General features: G+C 42.2%; 1 protein-coding gene across 2 annotated transcripts in view; it reads right to left on the reverse strand.

Annotated features, from left to right (window-relative positions):
- KCNH1 (potassium voltage-gated channel subfamily H member 1) overlaps positions 1-16,981 on the reverse strand; it is a 253,120-nt gene that overhangs the window by 186,070 nt on the left and 50,069 nt on the right. The window contains exon 6 of one of the 2 annotated variants that reach the window (XM_036442598.2): positions 6,675-7,148. In XM_036442598.2, the coding sequence (XP_036298491.1) occupies positions 6,675-7,148 (474 nt within the window). The remainder of the gene's footprint in view (positions 1-6,674; positions 7,149-16,981) is intronic. The other variant, XM_036442599.2, reaches the window with a different exon arrangement.

The raw sequence follows: 16,981 nt of genomic DNA on the forward strand, positions 1-16,981 counted from the left end.
ATAGACTTCTGTTCTGAGGAGGGGGAGGAGGGCCTTAAAAGGGGAACAGGTTGGGGCAGCACAAGTTCTTTTGCATTTTGCCATTCTTTCTTTTCTTATTTGGAACATGGACTTGACAGCTAGAGCTGGAGCAGCCATCCTATGACCACAAAGAAAGAGCAAGAGAATCACAGAAGTCCCAGCCCAAACAAATTTAAGTCACTGAATCAATATTAGCAATTGTCTACCAATAGAGTTCTAATGGTGGGAGAAAAAATTAAACCCCTACTTCCCGTATTTCCAGGCCCTGTTGTTTAGGCTTTCTGTTACTGTTGGGTAAATTAAATATACTGATACATTAAAAAACATGCTTGGAATCTCTCCAAAGTAGTACTGAACAAAATAAGACATCATAAAAGAATACATTATTGTCTCATTTCATCTCCATAGGCAAAGGTACTGGCTACTTTTGGGAAGGAGAAAGAGAAAAGTGATTATGGGAAAGGAAAGATGTCTGAGGTAGGGATAATGTTTTATTAACCTAAATGATGGCTACATAGATGTTTGCTTTGGAACAATTCATTGAGAAGCATATTTCTGTTTTAAGCACTTTCCTATATATGTTATACTGACAATAAAAAATATCAGGAATATGCTCAAATGGCATAGCTCAGTAATTGAGCATCAACCTATGAACCAGAAGGTCATAGTTTGATTCTGGCCAAGGCACATGCTCAGGTTATGGGCTCAGTCCCTATAGGGGGTATGCAAGAGACAGCAAATCAATGGTGTTTCCAACTTTCTCATCATTGATGTTTCCAACTTTCTCTCCCTCTTCCTTCCTCTCTGAAATCAATAAAAATATATATTTTTTAAATCAGCAATGTGACACAGATTTATTTATAAAGACATTCTCTATGGTATTATTATGACTCTAAACGTTTTAAAAAAGGAAATTATCTGAACATAAAATAAATATGTCCTTAAAATGGACTATCATATAATCATTTAAATTCATGTTTTTTAAAGAATATTTAATGTCACAAAACCTATTATTTAGATAATAAAGTAGGTTACAACTCACTACATACAGTATAATTCCATTTTGCTAAAATACATGTAAACATATACATGAACATATTCCAAGGGAAAAAAAACCCTGAACACTATATAGCAGGTCTTCAGATAACATCATTTTGTTCAATGCCATCTATACTAATAAAAGAGAAAATTTCAAATTGACCATACATTCATAACACCTGCCAGCCAATCAGGAGTGAGTATGCAAATTAATCCAACAAAGATGGTAGGTCAATTTGCACATACAGGCGCCCAGCATTTTGCACTGCCCCAGCCACTCTGGGCCTCTGGGCAGCATGGGAAGGAGGAAAGGCTATGCCGGCAGCCAGGGTAAGGAAGGCCCATTCTGCATGAATCTTCATGCATCGGGCATCTAGTTTTATAATAACACTGGTGAGATGCAGTAGGAACTCAACTCTTGTTTATATCAATTAGCCTATAGTAAAATTGTTTTTTATACATCATTTCACTTAAAGTCACAGAACTTATGGGCAACCTTAAGTGAAGACACTGTATGCCAAAATGTTAACTATGAGATAAAATTATAGGCAAGGTTTATTCCTTCATCTATATTTTCTCATTTTTTACAGGCAAAATGTAAAAACTTATAAGGAAACAATTATATTTCCAAAGATTCAGAGGCTCTCAAATGTACCCATTAGTTTTGCTTCACTTGGAAGCACATCCTTGAAACCAAATATTTCTCCTCTGAAGCCTGAAGTGTTCTATCTTAGTAGCAAACATGTGGCCTCTGGAGTTAAACATTGCATGATAACATAGGAAGAAATCCTAAGATGGAGATGTCTGCACAGCTCCGACACAAACTGCCAATCAGGCTTCTCATCAATTAGAGTCAGATCATGGACCTCCTGTTGCCCTTGGAGAGTTTCACTTGAATTAAGAGATTCATTAACAAGTGACTGGCTAATTTTTCACTAGCATCTGTCTTACTTCTCAAATAAAGATTTAAGCAAAGAAAATTTCCCCCAGCTCTATATACAATGCCATGAGCTTAGTTTTTTCTGCTCTCATGTGGTCTTTTCTTTTCCCCACTCACCAGAGTTCCACCCCTCTCCCAACACCTTTCTAAGCCAGCTTCATTGTCTCCTCCCTCTCCTTCTCCTTCTCTTTCCCCCCTCCTCCTCCTTCTTCTTCCCCTCATCTTCCTCTACCTTCTTCTCCTTCTCCTTCTCCTTCTCCTCTTCCTCCTCCTCCTCCTCTTCCTTTTCCTCCTCCTCCTCCTCTTTTTCCTTTTTTAATTTCCTGTGAAGTCCTCTGTAATCTACCTAACCCAAATCTGCTCAGAAGTTTTCTCATATTGGAGGAGTCCCAGATAAAAGGGAACTGTCTGAGGTCAGAGCTATTACCTTTTCATCAGCATACCTCAGTCCATTTCTGCCCTAAGGAGCACCTTCCATGTGAATGGGCTCTTGGCAAGTGTCAACTATGTCACCAGGACTAGCTGGTGGTGCTGCTGTCTGAGGTTACAGAGCCAAGGACAGAAGGAAGCTCTTGATCCCAAGCCCCAGGAGATAGTGCGATTGGCTCCATTCTCTCCTTTGCTCTCCCACACTCCAATGGCAATAAGCAATATGATTGCCTCAGGAGAGGGAATGTGTTTGTGAATAATAATTCCATCTTTAATTCATGAAGAACACCAGGCCAATCATCCACAGAGTGCTGAAATGATCTTCATTTGGCTTTTGCTTCAGTATACCCATTCCAAGCTTTAGTTCACCCAGTTTCCAGACCTTTTGTCCTCTCACCAGTTTAACAAATATGCAAACATATTCCCAAACAGCCTCCAAAACAGATTATTACCAACAGACTGGAGAATGACGCAAATGTAGGCCATCTACATAAGTGAAACAAGTTGAGCCAGAAGGGATCACTTGCGTGGCTTAAATCATGGAGACGGGCTATCTCCATAGGGCTGAATTCACAACTGCTGGCTTTAGCCATTTGGGTGGGTCTAATCCTTGAACTCCGGGATCCCCCACCCCAACACCATACCCACAACCCGACCGCACACACACACAGATGGCAAAGCCACCATTCCTCATTCGCCTCTTCTTTGGTGGTTTCCATTGGGACACAATCCCATTGACATACTAAGGAGGACTCCATGTATTTTTTATGAGAAATGAGTCAATAATTTCTTCTTTCTCCCCACAGTCTGCCAGACAAAGGACCTAAAACAGAGGGGGCTGCCATCTCAGATGAGTGGCTCCACAGCAGAGCATGGTGAGAAGACAGCATGTGGTGAATGGGAACCCACTGAGCCCTTAGTCAGGATTCTCCAGTGAGGGAAGTGTCCCCCAGCCTTATCCAGGTCCCACAGATGGTGTGTCTAACCCCTAAGCCCCACCAGCCTTTCATGCCCACTAACTTAATGGTGCCTTTTAACAAAAAGGCCTGTGCCTAGAAAACTGTGCTGCTCTGTCCCTCCGTGAGCCTCTCAAACTGCCCATCTCATCCCTAAGGTGGTTGCTTTGGTAAAAATGCAGATGCCCACTTCTCTGTACCCCGTGCCCAAGTCCCCCACCACAACACCCAAGCCAAGGGGTGAGCCATACACGTCAGGAGCTTCTTGGTCAGAGTTGACTCAACTGTACCCTTCAGTGTTTCATCCCACTTTTATCATATCTGTCACTGATAAAATAAGAATAGAGAAAAATCAGTAGAGGACTCATTATGATTGTGACCATTTGCTGTGCCATCGTGAGTCGGATTTTCCTAGCCTGTTTCCTCGTTTGTGTGTTAAGAGGGTTGAAACTGGATGACCTCGATGGTCCCACTGGGCTCTCCAGTTGGTCTACTTATTGTAACCTTCTAAATGCCCTCCTATCACCCCATCTTCTTCTCATCCCCAGGAGGTCAGTGTGGTGGGCCTCTCGCTTTTACAACCTGTCTGGAGGTGAGACTAATGCAGATGAGATTTTAGAACTCACCAGGCTTTGCAGTTGGTGGGGAACTCAAATAACCAGTCCACTGCCTGAATGTCATGCCTTGAGGCAGGTAAGGTAGCATCAGCCCCAAAATGTAGACAGGAGAACTGTGATCCAGAAAGGCTAAATGACGTTCACAAGGTCCCCAGCTGTCCTAATAGGTGACCCCAAGAGGACTGGAAGCCAAATCTTCAGTTTCCTCACACCGATATCCCCCAACACCACCATGATTGTTATGAAAAGGCATTGTTTCAGTTGTAAGCCAACACTCTAAAAGGAATTACTAAATCTGAAATCAAGTGTTTGTAGAAGCAAACCATAGCTATAGCACCTTAATATTTATATTATTATTTATGATCAAGAGATGGCAGTAAAAATGTTGATGGTAAACTCTTTGCCAACTAAAAGCCTATAGATAAATGATGTTTTTAGTACCTGCAATCTAGTTCATGAATCTGGAAATCAGAAACTAATTCATGAGTATTCACAATTCATGGCAAAGGAGTTCAAGCCAACATTCACGGTGCCTGGGAAGAAGCTCTCTGCCCTGTCAGCCTACAAGGTAATTTTGACACATTTACATAAGTGTTTATAGCTCTGCCAACGTTTAATAAGACCTGTGGAAGCCGAAGAATGGTTCTACTTATTCGTGAAACTTCAATTCCATTGCTATAAATAGTGAGTGGTTTAATTGAAAAACCCAAATAGTTTCTTAAAGTTAAATTTCATTTCCCATATGTGTGTATTAGAAGCTCTTTTAGGTTGAAATAATTTATTTGAATTATCTAAGCCAAAGTGATCATATTTTCCTCACTAACATAAAATTTTCTATAAATGTATTCACATAGAAAAAATGTTCCCAACATGTACTAAAATTCACATTTAAGAATCCCCATATTCACCTTAGGGGTGATTTTGTTCTTGTAAATGATCAGTTTCAACTCATTTACTCCCCCTACAAAATCCACACAAGCCATCTGGAGAATTATTCCTTGGGATTTTAAAGTCTATTAAAACACACCACACAGATAAAAGCGGGGGTTGTTCTGAATCTAGAGCAGTGGTTCTCAACCTTTCTAATGCTGTGACCCTTTAATACAGTGCCTCATGTTGTGGTGGCCCCCAACCATAAAATTATTTTCGTTGCTACTTCATAAATGTAATTTTGCTACTGTTATGAATCGTAATGTAAATATCTGTGTTTTCCGATGGTCTTAGGCTCTTACAGCAGCGGTTCTCAAACCTGTGGGTCACAGCAGCAGATCATGACCCATAGGTTGAGAACCGCTAGCAGGGTTGCTCAAGACCATCGGAAAACATTCACTAACAGTAGCCGAATTACATTATGAAGTAGCAATGAAAGTTGAGGATCTGAGTTCCAGTTCCTCTTTCCTGGAAGGAGACGTGGTAGGTACAGCGGTTGGGTTCTCAAAGAGGAAGAGCCCCAGCCCTCACCCACTGCTGGCACCGATCTGAAGGCAGAGATGCATCATATGCCACCACTGAGACATGGAGTCCCTGCTCAGGCCTCATTATCCTGGCAGGCTGCTCCTTTCTGACTATCTCAAGACTAAACCCCAGTAGCCATGTACCTTTAGAGTGTTCCTTGCCTGACTCAGCCTCTAATGGCACCCTAAATTACCGGCCCAGCTAACAAACAGCACGGCCAGACTGACACCTCTGGGACCCTCTGTAGCCTCAGGCACTGAGGGTCCACTGCTGCCGGAGGCCGAAGATTTGCTAGATGAACTGCTTTATCGTAATCCATCTGGAGTGTCAGCCAAGGAGCCGGAAAAAGAAAGAACCATTCCTGTAGGACACAAACTAGATAGGAATCTGACGTTTTCCTTTGCAATGACTTGGCATCCTCGCTTTTTCAAAGGAGGAAATCACTTGAACCAGCCCAGTGGCCTCTTCCTGCTACATGTCCCAGACATCCATTCACTGACTGTGTAAGCATGTCCTGATTCTAACACATTTGCGGGGCTTTTTTCTTCTTTCATTCCTGCCATGGCCCGCAGGACTGACCATCCAATAGCAGTGTCATCTAGTAACAACATTACTCCTCTTAGTCACAGCCTGACTATCTCAGCAAACTTAGGCCAGGGAAAGTACAAATGAATGCCACTAGTCACCTCCAAAAATCAGTTTAGCAAAGAAGCAACTCATTTTTCCCCAACATTTACCCCTCCCCCTCCAAAATTAATTAAATAAATAAGCAAGCAAACTTAGGAGAAAATAGCATCCTTGTTGCTAGGAGTTAATTAAAATGAAACAGCCAAAGGTCAGCAATAGATGATAGAAAGTCCCCATAATTAGCATAATCAATAAGTAGACATTCAGCAAATGCATACAGAGCGGAAAATTCAGCAGTGCAGTGGCAATGCATGCCTGTTTCTGCAGCCCTGCCTCCCTTGAGCAGATGGCATGCGCTCCATGTGGAGTGAAAGGGAAGCCTTTGGTCTCTTCCACACCATTCACTGGCATGCAGAACCCCTGAACCTCCAAAGGCAAGAACAGTGGGTAAGGATAGCTACCGGGCATGCTCCCTCTGTGCCAGACACTATCATGCTAGTTCCCACCCATCAATTACTCTTCTGTTCACCACCCCACATTTAATTCAACTTTAAAGACATGACAACAAGGTCTGAGATTTGAGGGATGTACCTGACTCTCTCTCCCCTCCAGGGGTGGTGGAATCTGATCAGCAAAAGCAATCTTCCCTGGATCACCCATAAAGGCACTAACCTCGTCCACGTTCTCAAAAGCGTTGATGACGTCGTATGGCAAACAGGACAGGAGATCAATCACAAACCACGTCTTCAGATAGTTCATGCGGATGAGTTTGGGGTCAGAAATCACCTCCCCAGCGGGTCCGACAAAGGTGGTGTGAAAATTCAACACAATGTCCACCAGAAAGATGACGTCCACGATGCTGTCCACAACGAGCCAAGCCACATTGTTCTGCCTGGTTTTAAAGGAGACGTTGTAAGGGACCAAGATGGCTGTGTAGAAGGTTAGAATCAAGATGATCCAATCCCACGTGGTCTTGAAGACACAGTAATGTAAGATGATGTGAGGGGGAGTCTTTGGTGCCTCTTGCTTGTATTGGGGAAGGATGTCTGAGCCCAGCTGCAGGACCTGTACAGAAAAGCACGACCAAGAGAGAACTAAGTTAGGGTTTCATGGCAAGCATCTGTCACTGACAAATCATCACGACGCTCCAGATGGGTCATTGGATGCAGTAACAGATCCTAGAGGAGTATGGGAGAAGGAAGTGAACATTATAATATAAATAATCACAATGAAACAACGGCAAACTATTACTTGTTTTACTCTGTGCCTACCACTGTAATACATACTTAACATACATGTATGATCTCCCTTCATTCTAAGTACAACCTCGTTTTATTAGCCAGTTGCTATTCTCTGTGACAAGTGAGAAACTGAGGCTCAAGGGAACAAAATAACATCACTCAACAAATATGTAGTGTTCTGTGCCAGGAACTGTTCTGGACACTGGACATGCAGTAACGAAGGAAACAGCATGGCTCCGGCACTCATGGAGCGCGGTCTAGTAGACAAATCAAGGAAATTCCAAATTGTGATAAGAGCTAAATAAGAAGTGGTGTGGAACACCCAGTGATTCGATAGAATGTGACTTGAGGATTAGGAAAGGGAGAGTGTTTGAACTTACATATGAATGACAGCAAGGAACCAGCCATTCAAACTATCCGAAGGCAGAGAGCGTAATTGGTGTAATGAACCCAGGATAAGACAAGCCGGGCATTTTGGGGAAAAGAAAGAAGTCTGAGGTGACTGAAGCACACGAAATGAGCGGGGAAGGGTGCTAGATGGGTTCAGAGAGGAAGCAGAACCCAAACCATGCAAGACCTGGTGGGTCATGGAGAGATACTGGATTTTCTCCTCAGTACATCTGAGCATAACCAGAGGGTTTTAAACCAGAGAATAACCCGATGCATGTTTATAAAAGATCACCCTGGCTGCTGCATAAGGAATTGAGGCAGAGGATTAGAAAGAACAGTCAGGAAACGTATTCTAATGCCCTGAGAAAAAGATGGGGTGATGGAGAAAAGTAGTCCAATTTTGGATATATTTTTGAAGTAAAACCAGCTAAACTTGCTGGAGGCTAGAAAATGAAGGAAATAGAACAACGAAAGGTACTTACTACTTTATTCCAAAAACCCCGCTTGGCAGTTGGCCCAGAGTAGGCACTACGGGACTGTCTTTAAGGGAATCAATGAACTTCAAGGTCACGCCGCTAGGAAAAATAGAACCGGGATCCCAAACTGCTCCAGCTGGATTAAAACCCATGCCATTCCACATCAAGGTTATATTTCCCTAAACGACAGGTCTTGAATGAAGTAGATTCAGTGAATGAAGAAGTCTAGAGAAGCTTGGTTCCAAAGAGTATCACCAAAAGCTGTTTTCAGAGGCTAGGCTAAGCTGGAAGGGACCCCCATCCCCAGCCTAGCTGCTTCTGAGCCACCTACAGATGCTTATAAAACTTTAGGTGACACTTCCTCTTATGTCACTGGAACTTATTTTTTCCTCTAGAGATTAAAGTCCTGTTAGTGGATATAAAATAATCTGAATACCCCTGCGCCCACTATAATTTGTCCCAGGCCTTAAAAGGTGACAATAAACAAGTAGACAAACGAGCAAATAAAAGCTAGGTGTCCAGTGAGCACCTTTGGGTGTGGGGATTGTTTCTACCCCTCCCACCCGTGCACAGAGCTCTCCTATAAACTTCTTACACTTGATAAAAAGTATCTATCAAAAAAACAACACACAAAACCCTAAAACTAACATCCTATTTAATGGTGAAAGACTAAAGGCTTTCCCCCTAAGACCAAGAGCAAGGCAAGATACCAGCTTTCCCTACTTTTCTTCACCATAGCACAGCCGCTGTGACAAGGCAAAAAAATAAAGATTGGGAAGGAAGAAATAAAAGTATCTCTACTTCCAAATAACATAATGCTGTAGGTAGAATACCCCAAGGAATTTTACATATAAACTTCTAGGTCACACAACACACGATAAACAAATAAAAATCATTGCATTTCTATACACTAGGAAATGAGCACCAAATGCTGATAAGAGATCAAAGAAGATATAAATAGCCCTGAGTGGTGTGGGTCAGTGGTTAGAGCATCAGCCCATGCACCAAAGGGTTGCAGGTATGATTCCAAGTCAAGGGCACATACGTGGGTTGCAGACTCACTCTCTACTTCCAGTTGGGGCTTGTGGGGGAGCCAACTGGTCTATGTGTATCACATCAATGTTTCTCTCCCCCTCCCTCCTTCCCTTTCACTCTCTCTGGGAATCTGCGAAACAATGGGGGAAAAATATCCTCAGGTGAGAATTTTAAAAAAAGAAGAAGATATAAATAAATGAAGAGGCATGCTGTGTTGCTAAAATTAATATAGAGGTTTAGCACAAATTCTATCAAAATGACAGTAATTGTTTTTGAAGATACACAAGATTATTCTAAAATTTCTATGGAATGGCAAAGGAACTGAAATAGCTAAAAACAATTTTGAATAAGAAAAATAAAGTAGAATAAATCAGTCTAGCCAATTTCAAGACTTGATCTATAGTTACAGTAATTAAGACTGTGTGGTATTGATAGAAGAATAGACTCATAGATTAATTAAAAATACTAGAGAACCCAGAAATAGACCCACACAAATATGCTCAATTGATTTTTTATAGTGGTGCAAAAAGCTATTCAGTGGCAATTCTGTGGAGGAAAGAACATTTATGGGGGGGGGGGGGAGAGAGAGAGAGAGAGAGAGAGAGAGAGAGAGAGAGAGAGAGAGAGAGAGAAAGAGAGAGAGAGAGAGGGAAGGAGGGAGGGAGAGAGAGAGAGAGGGAGGAAGAAAGAGAGAGAGAGAGAAGAGAGAGATTCAATCAATATAAGTCTCATACCTTATATAAAAATTATCTCAAAATAAATTGAAAACTTAAATGTAAAACTATAAAACTTTTAGAAAAAAATAGGAAAACTTCTCAGGATCTAGAGCTAGGCAAAGTGTTCTCAGTACAATCCACACAAGAAAAAGCTGATAAATTGTACCTCATCAGAATGTAAAATATTTGCTCTGCAAAAGACTGTTAGGAGCATAAAAAGACAACCTATCACTTGGAGAAAATATTTGTTTTTCCATATCCAGCAAAAAAAAGTATCTAGAATAAATAATTTACAACATAGGATTTTAAAACTCAACAATAAAAAAAATCCAATGAGAAGATGAAGAAGAGTCATAAACAAATATTTCACCCAAGGGGACATACAGATGGCAAGTAACACATGAAATGATGTTCAACATCATTAGCCATTAGGAAAATGCCAATTAAAACTACAATGAGCAATCCCTGCATATCCATCAAAATGGCTAAAATAAAAAATTGTGACAGCATAAATGCTGGTAAGGATGCAGATAAACTACATTGTTCTTATCTAGTTTATGAACAATATAAAATGGTACAGCCACTGAAGAAAAGAGTTTTGTTGTTTGGAAAACAACTAAATATACTACTACCACATGAGCCACCAATTACACTCAGAAAAAAATAAAAACTTGTGTTCTCACACAAAAACCTGCACATGAATATTTATGGTAGCTTTATTCCTAACAAACTAAAGCTGGAATCAACCCAGATGTCCTTCAACCAAGAAACGGTTAAACAAACTGTGGTACATCCATATCATAGAATGTTACTCAGCAATTAAAAGGATTTAAACTACTACTGATACACTCAACAACCTGGATGAGTCTCCCGAGATTGAAATTTATATAACCTTCTATAACTGTATATAAACTTTACATAACATCCTTAAAATGACAAAATTATGGGAACAGAGAATAAATGAGTGGTTGCCAAGGGCTTAAGAGGTAGGGGGAAGGGCAGAAGGAAGTGAGTGTGGCTACAAAAAGGCAACAAGGGATATTCTCGGGGTGATAGAAATGTTCTATATTTTAACTCTCCCAATGTAAGTATCTAGGTTGTGATATTAGACTACGGTTTTGCAGGAAACTGTCATCAAGGAAGTTGAATAAGGAGCACATGGGATCTCTCTGTATTATTTCTTACAACTGCTTGTGAATCTACACTGAGTGGTCAAATTATTATGATCTCTCAATGCATAATAATCTGGCCACTCAGTGTCTATCCTTCGTAATTCCTATATAATAAAAGGCTAATACGCAAATTGTCCCCTCAACCAGGATTTCGACCAGCAGGCAGGCGGGCCAACTGCCCATGTCCCCTCCCACTGGCCAGACTGGCCAGACCCCACTCATGCACAAATTCATGCACCGGGCCTCTAACACACACACACACAAACACACACACACTGAATGCCCAGATTTTGATGCGTCCAGAGACCAGAATAACCTGGCCACTCAGTGTATAGTTATCTCACAATGAGAAGTTTAATTTTTTTAAAAATAAACTGAATACAGATGAATTACAAGTAAGAAAGGGGACCTGCACATTCAGTTAAGGAAAGGGCAGGGGAAAGGGAGGTGAGTTACTTAGGGGGGTTATTGTATGTTTACAAAACACAGTCTGAATGACAGTCAACAAGAACTCAAAAGAACCCACAGGAGGCAGCCACCTGCTGATTGCACACCAAAGTCCCCTGGTGCTCCATGGTTCTTGGTAAGGAGCCCTCAGGAGGAAATGGCCTTTCAGAGGAAAATGCCTGACCCTGTGACAGTCTGATATAATCCACAATTATCTCTAGGTGAACTTCCCGTTCTGATGCTTTCCAGGATGCTCTGAGGCCTGCCTGAGTGAGGCCTGGATCAATCGTGTCTCCAGAATACCCCAAAATGCCAGGCTGACCGCAGACTCTCTCCCTGCTGCTATTCCTACAATGTGTGTTGAAAGGGGGTTAACAGAGGTGTGAGCTACACAGGGAGGGATGTTGGGGACAGGAAAAGATGCAGCCTTTCACACTGAGACCATAGGTTATCTGTATTCTGGGAGCAGACCTGGATGCTAGGATATTTGATGGAGCTAAACGAGACACGTTCTCTCTCCAAACCTTTATATTAAAGGCTATGAATAATCCCCCTAAGACCTAGCTTTTCCAGTCTGACTTGAGACCCTATATATTTCACTCTCGTGTTAACTCTTGAGCAACTATCCATGGCAAACAGAAGGTAGAAATTCCATGGAGTGGGTTCTTCATTGTTTAAGAAAAACAATCTTCTTTAAAAAAAAAAAAAAAAAGATTCTCTGACCAAGAATATTTTGCATCTAGTTAACTATCGGACTCCAACAGCCCTTTTAGAGCGCAGTGACACATGACTAATGCGTTGATGAGAAAGATTCCTGGGAGTCTGATCCACCTTCCTCCTGGGTGGGAATGGACTCAGACCGGACAACAGATAACAGCGCTGCTCTGATGAGCTCCTCAACTGCCATCCTTGGGAGGGAGAGGTTCCTCGGGATCACTCAGCATATCATTATCTGGAAAATGGTTAGTGTCCTCCAAAGGGAGGGAGTCTAGGTGGCATGCCCACCTTGCGTCCAGCAATAAGGAGTTTGTCTTTTGGTAGATGCTCAGAGATGCTGTAAAGCTTTGCTGGAAACAGCTCACCAGACATGGAGACACAGCACAGTCATCCTCTCCCCCGCCTCCTTTCTGTCACACATCAGTATGAGCACGTGCTTCTAGCTCCTTCAATTGGATGAGTCCTGTCCACTGGAAGCTTCCAAAGGCAGCCAACTTGCAGTCCATCCAGGATGCATTTTCTAAGAGTGGGCCTGTGTCTGTCCTATACACCCCTAAGCCTGTGAGTCCCCAAATACAGATACTACTTCCTTCACCCACAGTAACGTCACTGTTCACCCTTTCACTGTGCCTCCCCCTACAACACCCAACCCCAGGCCCTGCTCATGGGAAATGCTCATTGCAGGCCCTTATTGATGAGGCCAAAGAACATTCATCTTAAGATTGATTCTAGAGAGAAAAGAGAGTTAGGGCTTCTCCCAGGATGAAGAATAGGAAAATCAGGCTACCTCTCACATTTCTCCAGCACTCTTATTTCCAAATCCCTCAACTGTATGTTTGCATCCTTATAAGCACCCTGGAAGAGGGTTCTACAGATGGGAAAATGGAAGTCCAGAGAGGCAGACTGACTCACCCTGAGTCATACCAGCAGTGAGTAAGCAGAGAGCTGTGAGTACAAGCCAGGCTGCCGGGTCCAAGCCTTCAAATCCTCACTCTTTGTACAGCCTGAATTACCTCCCATGGCATGTGACATACATCATCATGTCTCGTGCAGCCTCATGCGATGGGAAAGCTGGCACTTTTCTTATTTTACAAATTGTAAATAAAGCCAGAAGGTAAATGGTTTTGCTCACCGTGCTATTGCAGATGACAAAACAACACCTTAAACCCAAGCCAACTTTCCTAATCCAATGTTTTTCTTCTATTGTATACCAGCTCTTGATTAACTACTGCTTTTGCATAGGACCTCTGAATGATGGCAACATGCCAACCTGTCATCTTATGAAAACTGGCTTCTGGTGAAGGCAGCATCTCCCATGTGGACCTTCTCCAGGACTTCCCAATTCAAGTCCCAAACTAGCCACACTGGCCAGAGCCTGTCTCCCTGAAGAATAACTACCCCAGACCCCAAGCCATACCTACATACATTCAGAAAGAAGCAGGACCAAACTACAAATACCCTGAAACTTCTTTTAGTCAAGTGACAGTCACTATGGAAAGTGGTTTTAGCTAGAGTGGACCAGAGACCCCAAAATGTCACTCTAAGTTCTTAGGTGCTGTTCTCTGCTACACCTCACTCTTAGCTTGGTTTTTGTTTTTGCCTTATGAATCACTGGATAAACAGAACCAGATAGAGATTCCTGTGTCTTCCAATGTTCACACATCTACAAACTGGCCTCCACTCTCAACCACCTCCCTCCCTCCTGTTTCTGTAGAGAAGAGCCCATCGCCTACCAAAACCCAGTTTCTCCCTTGTGCCCTGAACTCCCCCTTTTCCCCTTCCTCAAGTGCTTTACATCCTCCACCCCATGATGCCCCTTCACGTTCCATTCCATTAACCTTTGTGGTACCAGCCTTAATGCCACTCTCTGCTGGTACCACAAAGGTAGGCAGCTCAGATCTCCCTCTAAGAAAACCTCTAGAACTAATCCATCTGGGAGTTCTGTTGCTTGTGCCACCAAATCCATATAACTCAGGACCCTGTCACTGTTCTCCAACTTTACTTTTACAACTCATTCTGGCGCACCTCCCCCATCACTGCAGCATGGCACCAGCTTCCCAACCTCTCCTTCCTCAAATTCATGACCAAACAGCAACTTATGCCCATCATTCACTTCCCTGATCAGAGCCCGCCAGTTCATTACAATGAATTTACATAAAATAAGATGTACATTCCTGATGTGACCTGCTAGCCCCTGTCTATCTTTCCAACTTCACCCAAAAGCGCTTCACTCTCACCAACCTCGCCACCCCACTGGCTTTCTGCACAAATACCAAAGCTCTTTCCCCCACCTTGGAGCAGCGCAAAATGGCCCTCCCCTGCATGAATGGGTTCTTGTCAAGCTTTAGGTCTTGTTGTATCTCCTCCCTAGAGGCTTTCCAGGCCACCCTGTCTACTCTCTCCCACCTCACTTCCTCTGTTACATTCTATCATATCACCAGGTCATAGCATTCATCAGGAGTTATAATAATACTTGTATCTGGGTTTTTTTTCTTTTGTGTAGAGATGTCATTCCCACTAGATTGTAAGCTCCATGAAGGCAGGTTATTTGTCTTCTCACCACCACATAGTAATCAGTCCTTAGCACAGTGCCTGGCACATAGTAAGTGCCTAACAAAAGCCACTTGAAAGAATGAATGAATGGCCAAACAAATAAAGCCAAAGAGGAGGCTATAAAATAAGACCCAAATAATAATATGCTTCTTTTTAAAAAAATATTTTACTTTTTTTTTTTTTTACAGAGATGAAGGGAGAGAGATAGTAAGAAACATCAATGAGAGAGAAACATCAATCAGCTGCCTCCTGCACACCCCCTACTGGGGATGTGCCTGCAACCAATGTACATGCCCTCGACTGGAATCAAACCTGGGACCCTTCAATCTGCAGGCCGATGCTCTAGCCACTGAGACAAACTGGTTAGGGCTAATATTCTTCTTGACAAAAACATAATATGAAGGACAGTCTTAGAACACTATAATAACCACGAGGAATAAGAATGTTATATCTTAAAGTCATATTCCAATGATATGCACTGTCATGAAGAAATAAAAATAAAAGCCTATCTCTTTACATCATGAATGTTTCCAGCAGATGCCCTTCCCCAGGTATTATGATAGGGTTATCATTTAGTTAGTGCTTACTGTACGCCTTACCCTGAGCTAGTAAGCTAAGCCCTTTACATACATTTAACCCTCACAATTCTATGAGGCACATACTATTATCATCCATCTTTTACAATGAAGAAACTGAGGCCTGGGGAAGTAATATAACTGGTCCAAGGCCACAAAGGCTTTGAGTAGTACAGCTAGGGTTGAAAACTTTGTCAAGTTTAATGCCAGCGCCCGTGCTTTTAACTCCCTGTGCTCCCATGCCAGGTTCTGGGCTGAGCACTCTCTATGCAAAATACAATTGAATCCTCGTAACAACCATGGGAAGTAGATACTGGTGTTTATTTTACAGATAAGAAAAATGACTCTGGGGAGGCTAAATTGCCCAAAACCACAAAGCTAATTAAGTGGTGAAGCTGAGATAAACCCAAATTTGATTTGAAAGCCCCTAATCTAAACAAGCACTAACCAATGGAGATATCATGCAAGCCACAAACATGAGTCACATATGTAATTTCCAATTTTCTAGTAGCCACATAAAAAAGTAAGAGGATACAGATGAAGTTAATTTTTTTTAATATATATTTTATTGATTTTTTTTATAGAGGAAGAGAGAGGGATAGAGAGCTAGAAATATCGATGAGAGAGAAACATCGATCAGCTGCCTCCTGCACACCTCCCACTGGGGATGTGCCCACAACCAATGTACATGCTCTTGACCGGAATCGAACTTGGGACCTTTCAGTCCGCAGGCCGACGCTCTATCCACTGAGCCAAACCGGTTTCGGCCAGATGAAGTTAATTTTATCACTATCTTAACCCAATAATGTAACCCAACACATCCAAAATATTATCACTTCAACATGTAATCAATATGTAAATCAGTGAACTTGGAAACATTCCTCTTTTCATGCGAACTTACCCATAACTTACATCTCAACTACTCAACAGTCACATGTGGTCACAGCGCACCGAACTAAACAGCACAAGTCTGAACTGCGATGTTACACTGCACCATAGACTATCCTGAACAGACTTACACAAATGTAGGAGTTTCTTTCTAAAGTAGATTTGGAATGGATGAACCAACTACCCACACACCAAACAATAAACTGTGGATTAAAAAGTGTGAACCATACACATGTGTGCACATGTAGATGTAAGATAGGGAGGTGGGAGAAGGGAGGACATGTTGGAAAACAAAGGGATGGCTGGGGGAAGCATTTGAGAGGGGGCTGCAAACACAGTATGTCAATCAAGATACAGCTCTTGCAGGCCAAACCTGGCTTCAAAACTAACCAGTCTGGAGAGGTCTCCATGCCTCAATTTTCTCACCTGAGAAATGAAGACAATACTATTCACACCAGATAGGTGCTGGGAAGGTCAAATAAGAAAACAGGTAGAGATCTGTGCACATATATGTATAAATCTATACATTTTTCTTAGAAATGGTTAAGCAGTATCCAAATACCAGTATTTGGGGCGAGTAAAGAAAAATATTGGTTCAGAAGGTTCTTGATGAAAATCAAGAAGGCTCCAGCAATAGCTCATGAAATGCATCATTTTTACTAACAGCTTTGGCTTGCTCAAGGTTCAG

The sequence above is a fragment of the Pipistrellus kuhlii genome, unplaced genomic scaffold (assembly GCF_014108245.1).
Source record: "Pipistrellus kuhlii isolate mPipKuh1 unplaced genomic scaffold, mPipKuh1.p scaffold_m20_p_18, whole genome shotgun sequence".
Classification (NCBI taxonomy): Eukaryota; Metazoa; Chordata; class Mammalia; order Chiroptera; family Vespertilionidae; genus Pipistrellus; species Pipistrellus kuhlii.